Below are 23,759 nucleotides of genomic sequence, written 5' to 3'. Positions count from 1 at the left end.
CCCCAGGCCGGCTTCGCCTGGGCCGGCCGCAGGCACCTGGGACCCCGGGCAGCTTCTCCCGGGCCCCGGCTTTGTCAGGAAGGACGTCCAGTCTATCCGGTCTAATTAGCATATTACCCTTTTATTAGTATAGATAGGATTTTTAAGAGGATCAAATGAAATGAAAAATGATTTTATAAACCATAAAATATATATGTTCTCAGCAGGTGAACTTCATTGCTTCACTTACTTATTCATTAATTCAACAAATTAATAAAGGCCTACCATGTGTCATGAATTCTGGGAATTCAGAAATGGCCAAGACCTGTTATAGGCCCTTGGAAACTTTTATAAGGAAGACATACAGAAATCATGAAGTGTATTGTATTAAAACACGTATTCAAAGTTAATTCAGAGTTCTATGAGAGCTCCAAGATGGGCTCTAACTTCACCAAGAATGAAGGAATTAGATAAGAAATATGTCTTGGACCAAAGGCTTCTGGATTGAACTGTGAAGGAAGCATATCCATCAGCCTAGTGAAACAGGAAAAGGAAAGGGATTGTTTGCAGATGAACCAGCATGTATAATTTCTTGTTTTGAACAGACAATTCAGACCATAAAGTTCAAGGAGTGAGCCAGCTAATAGGATCATGTGATATTTGGCTCCCCTAAGGAGGATCCTGGTTGGGAGATATCTAAAAGTGAATTCTTTTAGATGCTTGAGCACAGAGGAATCAGAAGATACATATTTCCTGGATCATATTAATCCACTTTGAAGAACAGTGCTTCCTAAGACCTTGTGGTCATTTTTGAAACCACTGCATCAAAAGGCTTATTCTGGTCATCAAAACAATTGGTGTAGTTTGTAGAAGTCTCAGGATTTGCCCTTGATGCTACCATGCTAAATTTTTTTTTTTTTTTGAATCCTCACTGAGGATATTTTTTCCATTGACTTCTTTTTTCTTTTTAGAGAAAGTAGAGCAGGGTGTGGGGGGATGGAGAGAGAGAGAAACATCAATGTGAAAGAGAAACATAGATTGGTTGGGGCTGGGATTGAGCCTGAAACAGAGGTACATGCCTTTGACTGGGAATCAAACCCGAGACCCTTCGCTCCACAGGCCGGTGCTCCAACCACTGAGCCAAACTAGACAGGGCGCTAAATACTTTTGAGCTCTAAATTTCATATGCTCTAATGGGCCATTATATTTTGAAAACTGTATCAACCATGATATCTCTTTTATTCAAATTTTAAGTTGCCAGACTTAGTCTGATCATTTCTCATTTCCATAGTTTATCCATGCCCACTGTTCAGTGTCAGATTTCGGAAGCCATTGTTTGGAGAGACAGGACATACCATTATGAATCTTCTTTCAGTAAGTTGGGAATTTTTGCTTTCCTTTTTCTTACTGGGATTTGTATGGGTGAAGGAAGAGAAGGATTTTATTATTTTGTTGATAGCAATGCCTCTGCTGCTTCAGGCAGGTGAAGATTTATATATATATATACTAGAGGCCTGGTGCATGAAATTTGTGCACGGTGTGGGGGTGTCCCTCAGCCCAGCCTGCACCCTCTCCAATCTGGGACCCCTCAAGGGATGTCCGACTGCCCGTGTAGGCCCAACCCTGGTAGGATCAGGCCTAAACGAGCAGTCGGACATCCCTCTCATAATCCAGGACTGCTGGCTCCCAACTGCTCGCCTGCCTGCCTTCCTGATTGCCCCTAGCAGCTTCTGCCTGCCAACCTGATCACCCCCTAACCACTCCCCTGCCAGCCTGATTGATGCCTAACTGCTCCCCTGCCAGCCTGATTGCCCCTAACTGCCCTCCCCTGCAGGCCAGGTCACTCCTAACTACCCTCCCCTGCAGGCCTGGTCACCCCTAACTGCCCTCCCCTGCAGGCCTGGTCACCCCTAACTGCCCTCCCCTGCAGGCCTGGTCACCCCTAACTACCCTCCCCTGCAGGCCTGGTCACCCCTAACTGCCCTCCCCTGCAGGCCCAGTAGCCCCCAACTTCCCTCCTCTGCCAGCCTGGTCATCCCTAACTGCCCTCCCCTGCAGGCTTGATCACCCCCAACTGCCCTTCCCTGCTGGCCTGATCCCTCCCAACTGCCCTTCCCTGCTGGCCTGATCGCTCACAAGTGCCCTCCTCTGCTGGCCTGATCCCTCCCACCTGCCCTCCCCTGCTGGCCATCTTGTGGCGGCCATCTTGTGTCCACATGGGGGCAGCCATCTTGTGTGTTGGAGTGATGGTCAATTTGCATATTACTCTTTTATTAGATAGGATAGAGGCCTGGTGCACGGGTGGGGGCCAGCTGGATTGCCCTGAAGGGTGTCCCTGATCATCAGGGTAGGGGTTCCCTTGGGGCATGGGGTGGCCTGGGCGAGGGGCCTGTGGTGTTTTGCAGGCCGGCCACTCCCCCCAGCGACCCAAGCGGAGGCCCTGGTATCTGAGATTTATTTATCTTCCATAATTGAAGTTTTGTAGCCTTGAGTGGAGGCCTGTGCCGGCCAGGGTATGCAGGAAGCTTGGCTTCCTCCATTGTCGGGGAAACCCAAGCCTCCTGCTCACTCCATGGCCGCAGCCATCTTGGTTGGATTAATTTGCATACTCACTCCTGATTGGCTGGTGGGCGTGGCTTGTGTGTGGTGGAGATACAATTTGCATATTACTCTTTTATTAGATGGGGTGTGTGTGTGTGTATACTTTTCCAAGTATAAGGAGCCTTGGAGTGAAATAGTACAGGATTCTAGCCCCTGATTGTACACTTATTATGTAAGTGACCTTGCAGGATTATTATTAGGACTAGAGGTAATGAATAATTAAAGAATAGAGCATTCTGTCTTGTTTTTATTTTAAGCCAAGCATTCTGGAGTGTATCTAGAATATAACTAGAATCTGAAAACTTCTCACGACCTTTTGAACTATTAACGTCTGGGTTGAAATGATCACTGTCTCTTGCCTTGATTATTTTTATTGTGTTTATCTGATCTCCTTCCCTGCGTCCCTGGCTAACCCTCAAACATTCCAGAATTCCCTATAACAACAGACACAGGTGCTCAGCATTAATCTGCCACCCCCTTCCCGCCCCCCCAGACAGTGATAGTAATCCTGGCCTTAGTGTTATGGTAGCATGGGATTACTGATCTTGGTTTTTTCATATTTAAAACCAATTTTTTATTACTCACTTTGTTAAATGTAAGATGACACACATCTTTGTGTGAATACTGTTCAAGCACAAACCTGGCCAAAAAAAGAAAATGTAGAGGTCCTTATGGTGGCCTGTAAGACCTGTGAAATCTAGCTGTTTGCTATCACTTTGACCTCGACTCCTACCCCTCTTGCTCATTTTGCTTCAGCCAGACTAGATATTGTGTGTGTGTACCCTGCAAATATTCATTCAGGGCCTAGGTTGTTCCAGGTATTTGGAATATAATTAGAACAAAACAAGAGAGAGTTCTTACCCTCTTGGAGCTTTCATTAGGGGGAGGAGACAGTTAATCTATCTATATATATATAAAAGCCCAGCGACTGACCAGCGGAATGATCAGAATGACCCATTGACCAGTTGCTGTGATGTGCACGGACAACCAGGGGGCAGACACTCAACACAGGAGCTGCCCCCTGGTGGTCCGTGCGCCCCAGCAGTGGGAGCGCCGCTCGGCTGACTGGGATGAGTGGTGCTCTCACAGCGGGTCTATCCCCGCCGGCCACGCTCCCCCACCAGTGCATGAATTCGTGCACTGGGCCTCTTAATGAATAAATGGAAAGTGTTAAGTGGTGTTAAAGCAGGGCAAGTATTCAAATATTTGTTTAATATCCTATCTAATAAAAGAGTAATATGCAAATTGACTGTCACTCCAACATACAAGATGGCCGCCCCCATGTGGTCAAAGATGGCTGCCCGTATGTGGACACAAGATGTTCGCCAAAAGATGGCCAGCAGGGGAGGGCAGTTGTGGGCAATCAGGCCTACAGGGGAGGGCAGTTAGGGGCGACCAGGCCTGCAGGGGAGGGCAGTTAGGGGGGACCAGGCCTGCAGGGGAGGACAGTTAGGGGTGACCAGGCCTGCAGGGGAGGACAGTTAGGGGCAAACAGATCTGCAGGGGAGGGCTGTTGGGGATAATTGGGCTGGCAGGGGAAGGAAGTTAGGGGCGACCAGGCCTGCAGGGGAGGGCAGTTGGGGGCAACCAGGCCTGCAAGGGAGGACAGTTAGGGGTGACCAGGATGGCAGGGGAGGGCAGTTAGGGGCAATCAGGCTGGCAGGGGAGCAGTTAGGCGTCGATTAGGCTGGCAGGGAGTGATTAGGGGGTGATCAGGCAGGCAGAAGCAGTTAGGGGCAATCAGGCAGGCAGGCAGGTGAGCGGTTAAGAGCCAGCAGTCCTGGATTGTGAGAGGGATGTCCAACTGCCCTTGAGGGGTCCCAGATTGGAGAGGGTGCAGGCTGGGCTGAGGGACACCCCCTGCCCCCCCACCCCCGTGCACGAATTTCATGCACCTGGCCTCTAGTTGTATATAAGTGGTATATGAAACTTTTAAGTTTATCTATAAGCGTTTACAGTTTAATGAAGAGCTGGAGTACACATACCAGTACACAATGGGACTCTCACTATTATTATTATTTAGATGAATTGAAGCTTTTCATTTTGACATTTTTTCCATTTTTGCTAATTTTATTACTATAAGTGGAATCCTGTCATTGATTACTTCTTTATTCCACTTCAATCTGCTTTTGCCCAGGACTTCAGAAATTACCAATATACATTGCCTATAGTTCAAGGTTTGGTGGTTGATATGGAAGTTCGGAAAACCAGCATCAAAATTCCCAGCAACAGATACAATGAGGTAAGATTTATCATCAAGGCATATTTTTTTTCATAGTTCAATGCATGAATGAAGTTGAAAAATAGAGGATTATTTATAAAGTTTATTTTTAATTAATTGACAGTGAAATCAGTTCATAATATTGTATGACCTAGATCAGTGGTCGGCAAACTGCGGCTTGCGAGCCACATGCGGCTCTTTGGCCCCTTGAGTATGGCTCTTCCACAAAATACCACGGCCTGGGTGAGTCTATTTTGAAGAAGTGGTGTTAGAAGAAGTTTAAGTGTAAAAAATTTGGCTCTCGCCGAAACCGGTTTGGCTCAGTGGATAGAGCGTAGGCCTGCGGACTGGAGGATCCCGGGTTCGATTCCGGTCAAGGGCATGTACCTTGGTTGCGGGCACATCTCCAGTGGGAGTTGTGCAGGAGGCAGCTGATCGATGTTTCTCTCTCATCGATGTTTCTAACTCTCTAGCCCTCTCCCTTCCTCTCTGTAAAAAATCAATAAAATATATTTTAAAAAAAAATTTGGCTCTCAAAAGAAATTTCAATCGTTGTATTGTTGATATTTGGCTCTGTTGACTAATGAGTTTGCCGACACTGACCTAGATCAGTGATGAGAAATTTTATAATTAGCAAGATAGTAAATTTGTGATTTATTTAGTCACTGGTTGTGCTTTTGACCTTTGCATGCTGTGATAATCAGTGATAGATTTGCATTCTGATCAAGATATAAAATAAACTTTATAATATTCATGGTGGAATCTTTTCATTTTTCCTTCACTGTAAGTACATGTTATTTTTGACTGTCGTTAATGTTTTAGCACAGGTCACTTGTAAGTCCCAAAATGACATTTAAGTGAAGTTCCAAAAGCAAATGATTGCATCTTAAATTAAGCTGTATTTTGTAAATAAAATGAAACTGTACATACTATATACATATTAACAGTTGTATAAACCTTTACCTATTTGTCATGTGAAATCTTCCTTGAATTTAAAATGTTCTTAAGATAATTCCTGAAATGTCTAATAGTAAACATTGTGATTTAAAATAAATGTTATTTTAAAATTTAGCTTGATATTATAATATTTAAAATGTGTTGTTTGTTTGTGTAAAGTTGTTGTTTTATTAGGCAGGATGATAACTCCCTGATCACTTCTTTCACTACTTCTTGGTATGAAATAATTTCTTCCTTCCCTCTTTTTTTTATTTCTTCCTTTTTTTCCCCTTCTTTATGCAGACTTCTATTTACTTATTCGCTTGTACATTCAATAAACATTGTATACTTGTTATGCACTTAGAATCACACAAATGTTTTACTGGACTTAGAAGCTCAGGGCTCCGCATTGCTATGTGTGAGAATGATCTATGTTAAGAAAGCCTTTACCCATGGCTTTCTCTGTGATGGCTTTTTTTCAGGAGGATGGAAAATAGTAGCTAGTGTATGCTAAATTTTTTTCTGGGATACGATTAGCAGTTTTTAGCTTTTAGTCCTACCTGGAAATAAATATCAAGCATTAATATACTAGATTTGGTAGAGGCAAATCTTCAAAGAGAATTATAAAGAGATTATGCTTTGAAAACTTGTTTTCTCATATTTGAAGTTTTATTATTTGATTCACAAACATTGATTAAGCATATTCTGTGTTACGAAATACAAAGATGAGTAAGAACATTTTGCTTGCTTTGTGGGAGCTTACTGTCCAGAAGTAAGATGATCAGATATCATCCCCAAACCGGTAACATATATTACTATCCTTGGTGTTTGCAAGATGGTGCTTTGTGTTGGGAATTGGGTCTGCTTAGTATATCTGCAAAAGCTATGAGGCTTCCCATAGTTATTTCAGTACTGACTGATGACATTCATGACAACAGCTGCCATTCATATTATTTGTCTTTATCTGAATTCTATCTTCTAGGTTTATGGTTGTGCAGTTTCAGAAATCTTTGTTCAAAAATAGTAACCACATTTCTTGTCATTTATTACATTTCATTTTCAATAAAGTTCACCAATTTATTATCACTTATTTTTCTTACCTGATTTAGCAGACTGACTTCTCTTCTAATTCAGTTTTTGTTTCAATTCAACATAATTGTATCTCTCACAATCTTGGAGAGTTGAACTGTGTTGTGTCTAATAAGTCTTCACTTCATATTTGAAAAAGTATATTTCATTATATACATTATTTCATTTAATCAACCATAACATTCTACTTTTCCTCTCATTCATTTTTTCATTTATACCCATAGTCTTTCTTATTACTTCCTAACCTATGTTCCTTTTTTTGCTTTATAGCCCTTGCACAAGCCATATTATTGATGCACACTTCCCCTCCTCTTCACCTATCTAACGCTCACTCATTTTTAAAATTTTTTATTTTTGTTAACCCTCACCCGAGGATAAATATCCATTGATTTTTAGAGAGTGTGAAAGGGAGTGGGAGAGACAGAGAGAGAAACATTGATGTGAGAGAGTCACATTGATTGGTTGCCTCCTGCATGCACCCCAACTGGGGCCAGAGATTGAGCCTGCAACCAAAGTATGTGCCCTTGGCCGGAATCCAACCCAGGACCCTTCAGTCCACAGGCCAACGCTCTATCCACTGAGCCAAATCTGCCAGGGCTAGTTTTTCAATTGTCAGTTTCGATAACATTTTCTTAGGCTTTTGTTTAACTGCCAACTGGGATAATCCTCCTTGTTATAAGCATCCCTAGAATTCCACATCCTATGTGCAATACTCACTATAGATGGCCCTAAATTCTGAGGAGTGTTATACATCTCTTTTCTCTTAGGGAGGAGGAATGGATAATCCTCTTTTCAAAAGAATAATATGAGTTGGTGAAATATGCAAAATAGAACATAAAAGTGGTATTCCATTTACTATTGGTTAGCTATTCCTTGTGCTATATGTGCGAGACAATATTTAACCACAGTTATAAATTAAAATAAAAGGACCCCCAAGAAGGATCCCTAGATGTTGTACCTCCACCGACTGCAACAGGAAGTAACTGCAGAACACCGCATGCTCAGAATAAGGTTGTCCCTTCCCCCATGAACAGTGGCTCCAGAACACTGCTGCTAGCCAAATCCCTGACTCTTCCTGACTTCCAGCACTCACAACCTTGCTGCCACTTTTGGTCTTGAAACCACCAGCTCTAATCTCAGATGTTCAAGCACCATAAGAAGTCCTGGGCTCCTGAGGCATCTTCCATCTCTCACAGTTGTAATATCTATGTTCATCTCTCACTCATTTCAGAATACCCAAAACTTAGTCCTTTTAAGTTCATTTGTCTCTGACCATTTCCTTGGTGATCTGTCCAGTCCTCTGGCCTTAAATACTGTCTCTCTGCTGGTGTCTTCTAAGTGTTCTCCAGCCTGAATCTCTCTCCTGTTTTGTGAACTTGAGCGTCTTACTGCCCACTTGACAGCTCTATTTGCATAGGCATCTCAAGCTTAGCAAGTTCAACTCTGACCTCTTCCTCTTCCCTCAAAACCTGCTCTTCATGTAGCATTCCGTAAGTTAACGACAGTGCTGTCCTTCCAGTTACCAGGCCCAAAACCTGGGAGTCATCTGTCTTTTCTTTCATATCCCATGTTTAACCTATCAGGAAATTCTGCTGGCTCTGCCTTCCAAATATATCTAGAATCCAGCCACCTCTCAATCCTTGGACCTATCTTTATCTGAGTTAACATCATCTCTGCCCTGGGTTTGTGCAGTAGCCTTCTACGGTCTTCCCATTGGGACCCTTTCCCCCATCAGTCTAGTCTCAGCACAATAGCCATAGTGATCCTGTTTAACCTAAGTCAGATCATACCGCTCCTCTGCTCAAAGCCCTCCAAAGATCTTTCCTCCCAGTCAGAATAAAAGGTGAAGCCCTAAAAAAAAAAAAAAAAAAAAAAAAAGGTGGCGTCCTTAGTCCTTTCCACTATTTGTATTTCTTAACCCATTACTTCTCTAACCTGATTTCATATACCTCTTCTTTTTCTGTCAGTCAGCTCCAGCCACACTGTCCTTAATGTCCTTGAAACTACCAGGCATGCTACCACCCCAGGGCCATTGTTCCCACTGTTCTAAATGCCTATAAGCTCTTCCTTAGATAATCCCATAGCTTTCCTCTCACTGTTCGGTAAGGCCTTTTCTGACTATCCTATTATTTATTTGCTTGTTTGTTTATTTTAAGTTTCAAAGAGAGGAAAGGAGAGAGGGGGATAGAAACATCAGTGATGAGAGAATCATTGATTGGCTGTCTCCTGCATGCTCCCTACTGGGGATCAAGCCTGCAATCCGGACATATGCCCTGACCGGGAATCGAACCCTGACCTCCTGGTTCGTGGGTTGATGCTGAACCACTGAGCAACACTGGCTGGGCTGACTATCCTATTTCAAGTGGCCAGTCTTCCTGGTCCTACTTCCTTGCCTTATTTTTCTATTTAGTACTTATCAATGTCTAACATTTTATGTATCTTATTTATTGTTTTTGTTTTTTACCCTTACACACACACACACAAGAATCTAAATTCTATGAAGGAAGGTATTTATTAAATAAATGAAGTACTAACACAGTGCCTGGTACATATTACATGCTCAATAAGTATTTGCTAAATGAATGAGCCAAGGTTCATAGTTAATATGTAGACACACAGAACCGGAAGGTGGGTGCTAGCTTCTGGACACAAGTGAACTCCAGCTAACTATTAAGATAAATATTTGTATTTTTTCTAAATATCTCCAGGAAAGGGTATTGCCCCTTTCCCCCGTTCCTTCATCAGTCAGCTATGTTCCCTTCTTCATTCTATTTCTGTTTCTTCACTCATGCTTTTCTCTTCCGCTGTACCTGACTTCAAAGCCACTTCAAATGATCCGCTTTAGAGACTTCCCTAGAATTCTCCGTGTCCCAGTGTCACTCTTTCTTCCCTGTTTTCCCAGCTTTCTTTATACATGTAACATGGATAGCTGATTAGTATGAGCCCTCTCCTGCTCTGTGTATCTTCCATTCTTCATTGTGTCTATGGTGTGGTGGTTTGCTTTCATAGATTTCCATGCCTCTGTGATGGACCTTCCTACCTGAAGTTCTTGTCACTTGATAAATGCTTATAGAATTAAATCATTAAAACTTATTTTATTGGATACCTAACCTATGTACCTATGTGACACTACAGTTATAAGTGAACCAAAAAAAATTTGTAATTGTGTTAACAGTTACTCTCAGTACAATCCCATGAAGAAGACAAACCCTCCAAATCCATCCCTGCTTTTATGGTTTACTAATCAATGTCTGAGCAAATATTTATTGAATACCTGCCATGAGGAAGGCCCTGTGCTAATAAGCCTTACACATTATGTACAAGTTGTGTGGCTGTTCCTGAAGACCCACTTACCTTGTCCTCCACAAGCCCTTTCCACTTCAAATCAAAAGGCTAAATTGGCTGTCATTTTTAACATGTGATCTCAGAGAGGAAGTTGAAAGACATGGTATGTTAATTCAGAGATGGATTAGATATAACAACTCCTCACATATCCCTCCAGCACAGTAATTTCTAGAACTATATTTTTTTATTGGCTCTTATGATCTTCATAAATGGTTAGACTGCAGTGGTGGGAAATACAAGAAAATAAGGCGTAAGTATTACTTCACTTGCTATCTTAAAATGGTTCTTTCAAGATAAGACCCATATGGCGTTAGCTCTGCCTAGCTCATGGTTGGTGCTCTGTAGATGTTTGCTATTTTGCACATACTGTTAACACAGCAGTTATTTTCCTTCCGTTTATCAGTATGTCATTGTCACCAATTTGTGATCTCTTAGGAAGAGTCTGAATCCCATTATCTCAGAGGCACTGGGTTGACTTATTAGCTGCAGACTCTAAGGTTGCTTTACAATTTTATAATGAGGGTGGAGGAAACATACACATTTTATTTAACAATCAGTGCTTATTATGTCCTTGGTGCTGTTCTAGCACTTTACAAATACTTATTTAATCTTCATAATTGTATGAAATAGTTACTTTTATTATGTCATTTGATAGAGGATAAAAGTGGGACCTGGAGAAATAAAATAACTTGCCCAAGGACACAATCAGTAGCAAAGCCAGGATTGAAAGGTATTCTGGCTTGAGTCCTTGCTATTAATCTTAATCCAAGTCTGGATGTGAATAGCGCCATGTAAGAAATACGAAGAATGTGCGATGGCATTTCACAAAGGGAGTGGTCACACTGGTGTCTGATTAGGCATTAAAGAAGGCTACATGCAGGAACTGGCCTTGTTACTGAGCTTTGGTTTGGGGGCAGCTTTGTCAGGTGCTTGGCTGTGGGGGAAGAAAAGGTAGGCTAAGCAATAGCATATGCTGAAGCTCACAGATGGGAAATAGCAATGCAACAGGAAGTATTCCTGCATATAAGGATACAGTCAAGAGGACAGCAAGACGGAGCTGGTTTGGGGCCAGAGCAGCGCCTAGGAAGCTCGTGATTTTGAGTGGAGGAAAAGGTGAAGTTGTGACTTGACCAGAGCTGCGCTTTGGTTAAGTATGGAAATAGTGTGTGGAATGGATCAGAACTGATAGAGATGGAGAGTGGAAAAATCAGCTATATGGTTATTGTGTCCAGAAAAGAGATAATTAGGTCTTGAACTATGGTGCAGATAGTGATAAATTATGAGATAATTATGCTCTATCCACTGAGCCACACCAGCTGGGCCAGAATTTGAATTGATAAAACATCGAAAAGGCACAACTAAAATGGGAAATCAGGTATTTGTATTAATCATCATATGACAAGTGTAAGTTTACTTATGGTCACTAAGATCCTTTGAATATCTGGGATACTCTCCTCTTGGTGTAAATGAATGATTTAAGAGGGAAAAAAATCTATTCCTTTCTAAAGAAATACAAAGCTTTTTATCTCATTGGGCTTGAAGTTGACATTCAGAGAAATGGTTTTCTTAGAGCCTAGCTATTTATTCAGAATGTCTGAATTGAAAATATTTCTTAATCTGCTTAGTGTAGACAAAATTAGAAACCTCTTTAGCCTAATGTTTTAGAAGAAATGATGGATATAACATTCTTTTAAATTGCTACATATGATTATATCAGTTTCTTTCATATTTTACAAATGTAAATTACAAATGAGAGCCTACTTTAGTGTGTTGACTTTTTTAATATATATTTTTATTGATTTCATAGAGGAAGGAAGAGGGAGAGAGAAACATCAGTGATGAGAGAATTATTGATTGACTGCCTCCCTCATGTCCCCTACTGGGGCTTGAGCCCGCAACCCAGGCATGTGCTCCTGATGACTTGTCTACGTAGGAATCTTCCATCTGACTTTATCTTGTTTGCCGAAGACTTATGTGAAAGTAGTCCGTGCCCCAGCCTGGTGGCTCGGTGGGTGCGCCATCCCATGCACCAAAAGATCGCAGGTTCAGTTCCCTGTCGGGGCACATACCTAGGTTGAGGGTAACGGGAGGCAACTGATCAATGTTTCTCTCTCTCTCTCCCCCTTCCTCTCTCTCTAAAATCAATAAACATATCCTTGGGTGATGATTTAAAAAAACCCTGATAGAAGTGGTTTGGACTAATGAGGTTGATAAATGTCAGTGCGAAGGAAATATTTAATTACGAGAGGCCTGGTCCATGGATTCATGCACCGGTGGGGTTCCCTCCGCATGGCCTGTGGGGATCTGGGGAGGAGCTGCTCCCACTCATCCCAGCCCTGCTTATCCCAGTCAGCTGAATGGGGCTCCCACTGTGGGAGCACAGTGATCCCCAGGGGGCAGCTCCTGTGTTGAGCATCTGCCTCCTGGTGATATGTGTGTGTCATAGCGACCGGTTGAGCAGTCAACTGGTCAACCGGTTGCTTAGGCTTTTATATATATAGATTGGATGACTCTGGTGATACAGTAATATATTAAAACATTAACTTTACAAAAGTTATAAACAAAGTGAAGCCATATCATATCTTGTATTTTAACCAAGGAGGCAAAAGACTTATACCCTGAAAACGACAAAACATTGCTAAAAGAACTTAAAGAAGAGACCTAAATAAATGGGAAGATATCTCATGTTCTTAGATTGGAAAATTTAATATTAAGATGTCAATACTACTTAAAGTGGTCTACATGTTAAATGCAAGCCCTATCAAAATTCCAATGGCTTTTTAAATTAAAATATATTTTAGCCCTAGCTGGTTTTGCTTAGTGGTTAGAGCATCAGACTGAGGACTAAAGGGTCCTGGGTTCGATTCCATTCAAGGGCACATGCCTGTGTTGTGGGCTTGATCTCCAGGAGAGGGCATGCAGGAGGCAGCCAGTCAATGATTCTCTCTCATCATTGATGTTTCTACCTTCTCTCCCTCTCCCTTCCTCTCTGAAATTAATAAAAATATATTTTTAAAAAAGAATTGAAAACGGGAAATCATAACAAGTACATGTACACACATGTTCACAGTAGCACTATTCATGGTAGTAAAAAAGTGGACATAGCCCAAAGGTCATGGTGGAAGGATAAATAAATTGTGGTATATATACATCTAACCCTTGAACAACACAGGTTTTAACTATGGGGATCCATTTATATGTGCATCCTATCTAATAAAGATGGAAATGCAATTTGACCGTAACTCCGTGATAAAGATGGTGGTGCCCACAGCCAATAAGGATGGAATATGCAAATTGACGTGACAAGGCAAGAGGCGGAAGGCGGGTCCAGGCTGGAGCGAAGGCAGAAAGGTGGCCCCGGGCCGGAGCGAAGGCGGTGCCGGCAGCCAGGGGAAGGAAGGCTTATTCTTGCATGAATCTTCGTGCATCGGTCTCTAGTTTTTAAATAAATATGGTCGTTCCTCTGTATTTCCAAGTTTCGTATCTGAGGATTCAACCAGCTGCAGATCCAAAACAGTATTTTCGATCCGTAATTGGTATCCGTGAATGTGGAGGTCCAACTGTCAGCATTGTTCTACTTGAGCATCCACAGATTTTGTTATTCACAGGGGTCCTGGAATCAATCCCTCATGGATACCAAGGGACTGTAGTTAAGTTTTGGGCGAGTCAAAAGTTATAGGTGTATTTTTGACTGCACAAGGGATCAGTAACCCCCCTGTTGTTCAAAGGTCAACTGTATATATAATGAAATATTATTCAGCCATAAAAAGAATGAGGTACTGATACATGTTACACCATGGAAGAGCTTAAAAAACGCTATTCTAAGTGAAAAAAGCCAGACATAATGGTCACATATTGTAAGGTTCTATTGATATGAACCAACCAGAATAAATGCTGGAGACAGAGTGCGGATTGGTGTTCGGCGGGGGAGTGAGGAGACACTGGTTCACGAACAAGGGGTTTTACTTCGGGTGATGGGACTGATTTGGAACTGGGTAAGGTGGTGGTTGCCTAATATCATGAATGTATTAAATACCACTGAAATTCTCACTTTAAAATGGTTAACTTTATGTCATGTAAATTTCACCTCAGTAAGGTTTTTCTGTTGTTGTGTTGTTTTTTTTAGTGTATGATACAGGAATGTAAAAGGTATCCAGACACTCACCTGGTGCCCTGGCCGGTTTGGCTCAGTGGCTAGAGCGTCTGCCTGCGGACTCAAGGGTCCCGGGTTCGATTCTGGTCAAGGGCATGTACCTTGGTTGCAGACACTCACCTGGTGTCTTTCACACTGTGGTAATGCAGTTTATAACATAAGAAGGATAGGGGAGTAAAACAAAAGACAAATTTTGGACTAGTTTTTCAAAAGATTGAAGCCATTTTAAAGGATTGGATCAGAAAGTTGGACAAATGGGATGGCATGAAAGAAAAAATGGGAAATAAAAACAAATTATTATTAGCCTCTTTCAACCAGAAGCCAGAGTTCAGCAGCAAGATAATATAAGCTCAGCCCTGACTGGTTTGGCTCAGTGGATAGAGCGTCGGCCTGGGGACTGAAGGGTCCCAGGTTCGATTCCAGTCAAGGGCATGTACCTTGGTTGCGGGCACAGCCCCAGAGGGGAGTGTGCAGGAGGCAGCTGACTGATGTTTCTCTCTCATCGATGTTTCTAACTCTCTATCCCTCTCCCTTTCTCTCTGTAAAATATCAATAAAATATATTTTTTAAAAAAGATAATATAAGCTCAGATTTCTTTATTAGACACAAAATGGTGGCCTGTGAATTTTTAGGTTAGCTTCAGAATTATTTAAAATATTTTGATAAGAACAAAGCAAAATATTGGTAAATGACTCATTGAAGATGTCAAGTATAAATTAGTAAAACTAAGAAACAATGGAGTTTACATCTTTTATAGGAAAGGCCTCATTCCTTAGTATACATGTGGAAAAAGAAGGCAGATACACTTCAATATGGGACATTCTTTTGACTTAAAATTTCAGTGTATATATCTTCAGAGGATCTGCTGAATAATAGAAACTACTGTAGTTAGCTAAACTAATTTTAGTTGCTTGTGTTCAGTGCAGTAATAAAAGACAAAAGAATGCAAAATGTGTCATATGCCTAAGTTATAATACAAATCACCTATAAACTATATAATGAATTTTTGTATGTTGACTTTTGGGCTAACAGTGATTGGTCTTTCACTCTGTTTTCATTATTTGGTAGCCCCTTTATCACTGTAATCTTACCTAATAATAGAGAAACATGTAAATTGACTGTACCTCCGCTATGCCCATAGCCAATCAGAGTGAGTATGCAAATTAACCCAACAAAGATGGCAGTTAATTTGCATACATACCTGGGTCCCAGGAACCTCTTCGGCACCCAGGTCACTCCCAGCTGGCCATTGGAGGGGTGGGGGGGCAGAGGCTTTAGGCTTGGGAAGGGACCGAGCCTGTGATCAGAGGGGCCCCTGCCCCCTGCCTAAAGCCTGGGCAGCCCAAGCTGGCAATCAGAGGGGCGGGGGGGAGGGGGCAGGGGCCGAGCCTGGGATAGGAGGGAAGGGGAAAAAATCAATGGAAACATATCCTCAGATGAGGGAAAAAAGAAAGAAAGAAATGTCATATCCTATGAAAGACACATCTTGAAAATGCCTAAAGTTGTCATTTTTTCATGGTGAAGGGACTGGAGTCCGTGTTGTTGAAAATACCTTGGCGGCTGCAGTGACTGGCAATGGCTGTAGCATTGGGGTGATGGGGCTGGCGTCTTCCCCTGATCAGCCCAGTCACCTCCCACAGAGGGAGGCCAGACTGTGGCTTAGGTCCGCTCCCAACGGGGAGCGGGCCTAAGCCATCAGTAGGACATCCCCTGAGGGCTTCCAGTATGTGAGAGGGGGCAGGCTGGGCTGAGGGACCCCTCCCCAGTGCACGAATTTCGTGCACCGGGCCCCTAGTAAATAATAATATTCTGTTTTGTCTTTGAGAAGGTGAAGGAGTTATGCCATATCAACCAAAAAAAAAGCCCATTCTTGGCAGAGAAGAAAGCTAACCCTCTTTTTTGGTTGCAGGTGATGAAAGCCATGAACAAGTCTAATGAGCATGTCCTGGCAGGAGGTGCCTGCTTCAATGAGAAGGCAGACTCTCATCTTGTGTGTGTGCAGAATGATGATGGGAACTATCAGACCCAGGCCATCAGTATTCACAACCAGCCCAGGAAGGGTGAGTAATTGTGCTGATGGAGATGATGAGAATGGAAGATTGTACTGGACTTGGAGATTGGATATCTCAGCCCCATTACGCTTACTTTCTAGAAGGGTGACCACAAACAACCTGATGAAGTTAACATTTCCAAGCTTATTTTCCAGGGTTACATTGGCTCCCCAGTAGCCAGACACAGAATTGCAAATGGCATCTCTGTTATTAAGGGGAACATTCAAAAGTATTGCCTCAGGATATTGACAGGGCCAGCATTGGTATCTGAAGGTAGGAGGCTAGGCCCCATGGTGAAAATATATTTAGATTTGGGGTTTGTTGAATGACCATACTCAAAGAATGTTAATGAGTAGGTCAACAGGAAGGAAGGTTTCTAGGTTCAGTGGCACTTGGATTATGGTCTCATCACTTAGGAGATTGTTAGAAATGAAGAGTCCACACCCAGATCTGCTAAATCAGAATTTGCATTTTAACACAATCCCTGTGCAATTCAAATACACATTAGAATCTAAGAATCACTGCTCAGTGTGACATTTTCTCAAGTGTCTTAACAGGTTCTGTGGTTTTAAAACATCCTAATATATAAAAAGCCAGGGGCCGCCACCACCGAAACAACCAGACGGACGACCGAATATAGGCTGCGTGGGGTGACAAGGCTGGCAGGGTGGTTAGTGAGGGATGACCAAACAACTGAACAGCAGGTTGCATGGGGTGACCAGGTCGGCAGGGGGTTTAGTGAGGGACAACCAAACGACTGAACAGCAGGCTGCGTGGGGTGACCAGGCTGGTGGGGGAGGCAGTTGGGGGCGACCAAGCCGGCCGTGGGGGCAGTTGTGGGTGACCAGGTCGGCAGGGGGGCAATTGGGGGCAACCAGGTCAGCGGGGGGGGGCAGTTGGGGTGACCAGGCCGGTAGGGGGGGCAGTTAGGGGCGACCAGGCCGGCGGGGGCGGGGGGCAATTAGGGGTGACCAGGCCAGGGGGAGGGGACAGTTGGGGGTGCCAGGCCAGCAGGGCAGGGCAGTTGGGGGCAACCAGGCCGGCTGGGGGGCAGTTAGGTGCGATCAGGCCGGCAGATAGAGGCTGTTAGGGGTAATCAGGCTGGCAGGGGGGCAGTTAGGGGCAATTAGGCAGGCAGGCAGATGAGCAGTTAGGAGCCAGCGGTCCCAGATTGTGAGAGGGATTGGAGAGGGTTCAGGCTGAGCTGAGGGGCCCCCAACCCCAAATGCACAAATTTTGTGCACTGGGCCTCTAGTATTCATATAAATAGACGAAAGTCTTGCTTAATACATTAAACTGAGAAATCCCAAGTTAAACCAGTTTAAGCAGATTTTTCACTACCGTTCTTTTTAGAGGCTTTAACGAGCCGATGTGTATTGTGATTCCAAAAGGAGGGTAGTGTGTAGCCTTTCCTAAATTTATTTGACCGTCTCTTTCTCCTCAGAATATCTCCTAAAACTATCTTTCTTTAGTATGCTTTATGAAACATTTCTCTAGAAGACATACTATAGTTCACTTTCTCTAATATATATTTAAAATCAGTTATTTAGTTAGTAAAGGTATAAAAGGTATTTAGCACATATATATTTAAATACCATATCCAAAGTAAGGTAGGTGATAAGTCCACAGTGCTCCCTATTAGTCAAATCTTACTCAGAATATTTAATAAGTTCTGGATATCATTAATGTAATTGATGATGTCCATTGATAAAACTGGATGATCTTCAGAGGATGATTCAAGACCTGTGAAAAATCTGGGAACTAGGTCAAAGGAAGACATCCTTCCTGAAGTATAAATGTTTTACTTGAAAAAGTACAAATAGCTATCTCTATTTTTAAGGTTTTCTGTTACGTGGAAACAAGATTCAACTTACTCTAAATAGCTACAAAAAGCCAAAACCAGCACCACTGCGTGAAAGTAACAAGGACCTAGACTTAGCTCAGTTTGAGAGCACTCTCTGTAACACGGAGAGTTACCCGGACGTAGAATGGACTGCCGTGCGCTGTTGTGGGCTCCTTGTCATAGGAGCCTCGACCAAGGCTGGATGACCCACCTATTAGAAATGCTGGGGGCCAGTGGGAAGGGAGCTGGGACAGCTCAGTCCAATTTAAGATGTGGAGAAACAGAGTGTAGAGAAGTTTTCTTAAACCTAAATGTATTAAATATCCTGTCTTTTATGAACAGTCAGTGGTATCAGGTGTTTGTCTTTCAAATAGGTGCTTGTGTTTTTAATAGCTCCACTTCTTAAATAAAATAGTTGGCAACCATATCTCAATATTCAAAATATATTTGACCTAAACACACACCTAGAAACCAGTGAATTTAGATCAGGGGTCAGAAGACTTTTTTTGCATATTTTAGGCTTTGCAGGCCTGTAGTCTTCGTTGTCAACTACTCAACTCTGTGACATCATATTTCAAAAACTGCCATAGACAATGTGTATATGAATGGACATGGCTGTGTTCCAATATAATTTTATTTAGAAAAACAGGCTTCAGTCCAAGCCCAGGACTTGACCACTAAGATTTCTCTGCCTGTAAAATTCTTTGATTCTCGATTATAGGAAGAACAAAACAAAATGGGAGCATGTATATTTTTTAAAAATATATATATATTTTTATTGATTTCAGAGAGGAAGGGAGAGGGAGAGAGAGATAGAAACATCAGTGATGAGAGAGAATCACTGACTGGCTGTCTCCTGCACGCCCCACACTGGGGATTGAGCTCGTAACCCAGGCATGTGCCCTGATGGGGAATTGAACCAGGGACCTCCTGGTTCATAGGTCGACGCTCAACTACTGAGCCACACTGGCTGGGTGGGAGCGTGTATCCTAAAATCTCATTCCCAGCCTATCATAAGCATCAGAATTATTGTTTACTTGTATATTATGGTGTATAGAGTTGGTGTTTCTTGTCTTCTGGATGATGATGGTTGGAGTTCCCAGTGACTAAATATTTTATCATTGTTCTCCGTCTCTCAATCTCAGGGTCTATCTTTACTCAACGATTTTTTTTGTTGTTTTAGTGACTGGTGCCAGTTTCTTTGTGTTCAGTGGCGCTCTGAAATCCTCTTCAGGCTATCTTGCCAAGTCCAGTATTGTGGAAGGTAAAGAATGAGTTACTTACTGCACATACAGTAGTTCAGTCCTATTTGTACAACTGAAAAGCAAAGGATACTAAAGGAAGCTTTGACATTTTTTCCATAGAGTTCTGGACTCATTATTTATTCAGTAGCATCTCACCCTTCAGCTACTTAAAACTGTCATAATTGTGGTTAGTTCTCCAAAGAAGGAAGTAAGTGGTAGAGATACTGCGGGACAGTGGTCTTAGAACTCCACTGCACAGAAGGGGGGTCGGGAGGGAATAAATGAGTGTGGAATGGCACTAGTTATTTAAGAGATGGCCTTTCAGAGCTTTGGGATAAGGTACCCAAGGGGACATAGTCTAAGTTTGAATATATCATTGGGCGCAAATCTGTAAACATGTGGATGAAGTTCAGTCCCTGTTATTCACAAGAATGTTGCAATCATCATTTGGGATAAGGAGAAACTCTCTGTAGTGTCTGAAGTGAAATCAACAGGCAAGTGTTTTAACAGAACACATCTCGGCACTCGCTCCTCATCGCACTTTCAGTAAGGAAGAGCTCAGCTCAGAACCGACACTTGCTTGTGTCTGTCCGCTCTAGAGAGCAAAGTTTCACATTTAATTTAGAGGGGTTTGCTAGGATCCAGGTCCGTTTCTCACTGCCCCTCTCCCTGGCTTTTCATTGTTTTTATCGGTATTATCTCGTGCTGATTCTCAGATGGCGTCATGGTCCAGATCACTGCAGAGAACATGGATGCCTTGAGGCAGGCGCTGCGAGAGATGAAGGACTTCACCATCACCTGTGGCAAGGCAGACGCCGAGGACCCCCAGGAGCACATCCACATCCAGTGGGTGGATGACGACAAGAACGTCAACAAGGGGTAAAGGCAGCAAACTCTCCCCTTGAGGCATGTAGTTACGGCTGGGCTGTGGGGCTGTCTGCACTGATGTGTTATAACTTCACTGGAAGCCCTGCCTGAGAGACTGCTTTGGTAGACACCACATAGAATTTTAAATTCCTGGCTTCTCGGCTTCATTTCTGAAGGAGTTTCTGTGCCTGTTCGAAGGGAGGAAACTTAGACTGTTTTACAAAACAATTTCTCTCAAGTTATTGAGATAATAGTAATACCTAAGCCTTGTATGGTTTGCAGAGCACTTTCACTAATACTGTTTAATTTGATGGAACTAGTGTTACTCCAGTATTACCGAGGAGTGAAGAAGCACCAAAAGGCTAACCGCCTCCACGAAGCGAGGGGGTGGCAGGCGAGGACGCCTCCCCTCCCAGTCAGGGCAGCTCTTGTTCGGAAGGTCCAGGCCCAAACCTTGGAGTCGCCTGTCTCTCCTGCCTATACCTAATCTAACAGTAAATGCTGTTAGCTTTACTTCAGAACACATCATAGACTCTTACTACTGCTTCTCCTGCCTCTGCCGCCATCATCCCAGTTCAGCCACCATTGTCTGGTCTGCGTTATTGCAGTAGCCTCCTAATTGGTTTCTTTGTTTCTAGTCTTGGACTGTTCCCTCTTCCCAGCCTAATCTGTTTCTAATTGTACAGTGTTGCTCCTCTGCTCAAAACCCACCACTGACTTCCATTATCATTCAGGGTAAAAACCAAAGTCTTGGCGACCTCTAAGGCCTTACACAATCTGCGTCCCCCTGCCCCGCTCTTAACTTCTCAGAAGCAACACCTGCCTTCTTGCGGGGACACGGCAACTATACTTCTGTCCTGGCACTTGCTGTTCTCTCAGCTTATACTTTGCCACTGGGTAGCCACCTGAGTCACTCCCTCACTGCCTTCAGAATTTTCTAAAATGTAGCTTTCTCGGTAAGGCCTTCTGTGGCCAACCTATCTAAATAATAACCCTGTCGTACACATTTCTTCCCTCCCACCCCCCAATTCCTATCCCCCTTCTGTGCAGAATAGTTCTAAGAGCACTTACAAGTTTCTAACAGACAAAAAATTTTTACTTATTATATTGTCCCTGGGATGTAAGCTCCATGAGGACCGGGACTTTTGTCTGGTTTATTTACTGCTACCAGTATATTACCAGCACCCAAAGCACTGTCTGGTACCTAGCAGGTACTTTAAAAATTGATTGAATAAATGAGTATATTATACCTCATTGTTATTAAGCTTTCTCCCATCCACTGTCTATCCATCCACCCATCCATCCTTTAGGCAATAATAATTCCACGTGTGAAGATACAAAAATGAATTACACGTGGTTCTAGCTGATAAGTGGCTTAGTCTCGTTTTGAAATAGTTATAAGTGCATCTAAGTTTGGAAAATGCTCATAGAGAACACTAGGATGCAGTGAAGATTAAAAAAAAGGAAAGCGGGAGCTTGGCAGAGGTGGTAGGGCAGAATTCAAGAACAACTCCATAGAGAAATAGCTGCTGCTCTAACTGAATCTGGTAAGATGAGTGGGTGTTTGCCACATAGCTCTGGTAGAGTAGGCATTCCAGTCTGCGGGAATAGCAGACCCAGAGGTAGATAGAGGGCATTCACAACATGGCGCAAAAACTTACTGATCAAAAAGAAGCAATTTCTAAATCGTTGAGTGCATTTGACTGTTTTACAAATAACCCTTTATCTTCCCGTACTTCACTGGCAAATTTAATTTCAAAATCAGTTTGTTTAATTCTCCACTACAGTTGGAAATGAACATGATTATTAGGACCAAAAAATTGATCATCTGAAAATCTGATGCCATAACATATTGGTAACTAAAAACAAGCAGGTGGCCTCTTTCTACAACAAGTGCCATTGGCAGCATCTTAGGAAACAGAGCAAGAACTAGTCATGGAGACTCTGGAACTCGGGAGTTTAGTTTGTAGTGTACAAATGGAACATTTTCCAGCTTGTCCCTCTGTCTGGGTACCCTCTCTCAAAAGAATACTCATCAACTAAGAGTGTTCTTTCTGATGAATTAGCAATTAAACTTAACATTGTTTAAATAATTTTAATCAAGTGAATGAAGTGAATCCCTGATATTGAAGTTTAAATTAAATTTCATCATACATACGTGGAGATTGAAAAACATAAACAGGTTTGAAAATTGTTAGGAAGAGTTTGGAATCTTTGTGATTCCATTGTTAAACCTTATCACCAATAAGTGTGTATCTCCAGTTATTTATACTTGTTATATTTTGGAGAGGAAATGACTATAAAAAGTGGGCCTTTCTATTCAGGAATCTAGGAATGATAATTTAGCACCGAAGGGAATTTGTTGTGATAAATAAAACAGATACTTGTTCACCAGTTCACATCAGCACTGTCATAATGCATATACTCGGTTAAATAATTCTTTTAATCAACGAACATTTATTAAACTCCTATGTTCCAAGTACTGTGTCCGAACTGAGAATATAGCACACAAAGGTGAGTATATCATATTCCTCCCCTTCAGAAGTTCATTTGTAAGACAGATTCACAAAATGTATGGTGAGTATAATGTGATGGGTGTCCTTATAGTCAGGAGCAGAGTGCTGTGACAGAGCAGAGGGGAGAGCAGAACTGAGGGGCGGGGCGGCTGTGCATTCACTGAAGGAAGGAATGCTGCAAGAAGAGAGCAGGTTTGAGTTATCAGTTCTTCGTATTAAAATAACCAGCTCCTGGAATCATGAGTCCTTTGTGTGTGTGTTCTTTGAATTATTTTAGTGAGCCCTTCCCATGAGCACTCTATTCATACATGTTTGTGTAGTGGCTTTTGCTATGATACGTTGATCAGATGTGTTTGGCAAGGTGCCCGGTGTCATTAGTTGCAAGATTTGATAAGAGAAGTGGCTCTTCTGTCTTCCAGAGCTGCTTCCATCTCTTTTCTTTGCCTCTATTTTAGTGTCATAAGTCCCATAGATGGGAAGTTAATGGAGTCTATAACAAGTGTGAAGATATTCCATGGGTCAGAGTATAAAGCAAATGGAAAAGTCATCAGATGGACAGAGGTAAGGAATTAAAACTTGGCATTCTTGACCCTCTTTGAGCACAACTTTTGCTAGGTCCAGAGACACATTCTGGCCTGATTCTGGAGGATAAGAAAAAAAAAGTCTGTCTTCTATACTGCAGTTCCCGCTGGTCTGTCTTAGCTCACCGGTAAGAAATGCCACCAAGTGCAGGCCGCAGCACTGATGTCTGCTCCTGCCTGTGACAGCTGTTAGGGGTTTGTTTGCAGTGGAATTCACGAAGGCTGCATCTCTGAATGGTACATACCGTCTTTGCTGTATGATTTAGAAAGCTGGGGTGCTGCACTCCCAGTTAAACTATCTTAGATAACACCGTCTTTAAGAATTGACTCATT

The 23,759-nt window shown here is 42.6% G+C and overlaps 1 protein-coding gene across 2 annotated transcripts in view; it reads left to right on the top strand.

Annotated features, from left to right (window-relative positions):
- ZFYVE9 (zinc finger FYVE-type containing 9) overlaps positions 1 to 23,759 on the top strand; it is a 133,282-nt gene that overhangs the window by 103,526 nt on the left and 5,997 nt on the right. For both annotated transcript variants that reach the window (XM_080653677.1, XM_080653676.1), the window contains 6 exons: positions 1,271 to 1,353; positions 4,718 to 4,822; positions 16,234 to 16,384; positions 19,402 to 19,482; positions 20,179 to 20,341; positions 23,301 to 23,406. In XM_080653677.1, coding sequence (XP_080509803.1) covers positions 1,271 to 1,353; positions 4,718 to 4,822; positions 16,234 to 16,384; positions 19,402 to 19,482; positions 20,179 to 20,341; positions 23,301 to 23,406 — 689 coding nt within the window. The remainder of the gene's footprint in view (positions 1 to 1,270; positions 1,354 to 4,717; positions 4,823 to 16,233; positions 16,385 to 19,401; positions 19,483 to 20,178; positions 20,342 to 23,300; positions 23,407 to 23,759) is intronic.

The sequence above is a fragment of the Plecotus auritus genome (assembly GCF_963455305.1).
Source record: "Plecotus auritus genome assembly, chromosome: 2".
Taxonomy (NCBI): domain Eukaryota; kingdom Metazoa; phylum Chordata; class Mammalia; order Chiroptera; family Vespertilionidae; genus Plecotus; species Plecotus auritus.
The sequence above is the reverse complement of the archived record's forward strand: the minus strand, read 5'-3'. Positions and strand labels throughout refer to the sequence as shown.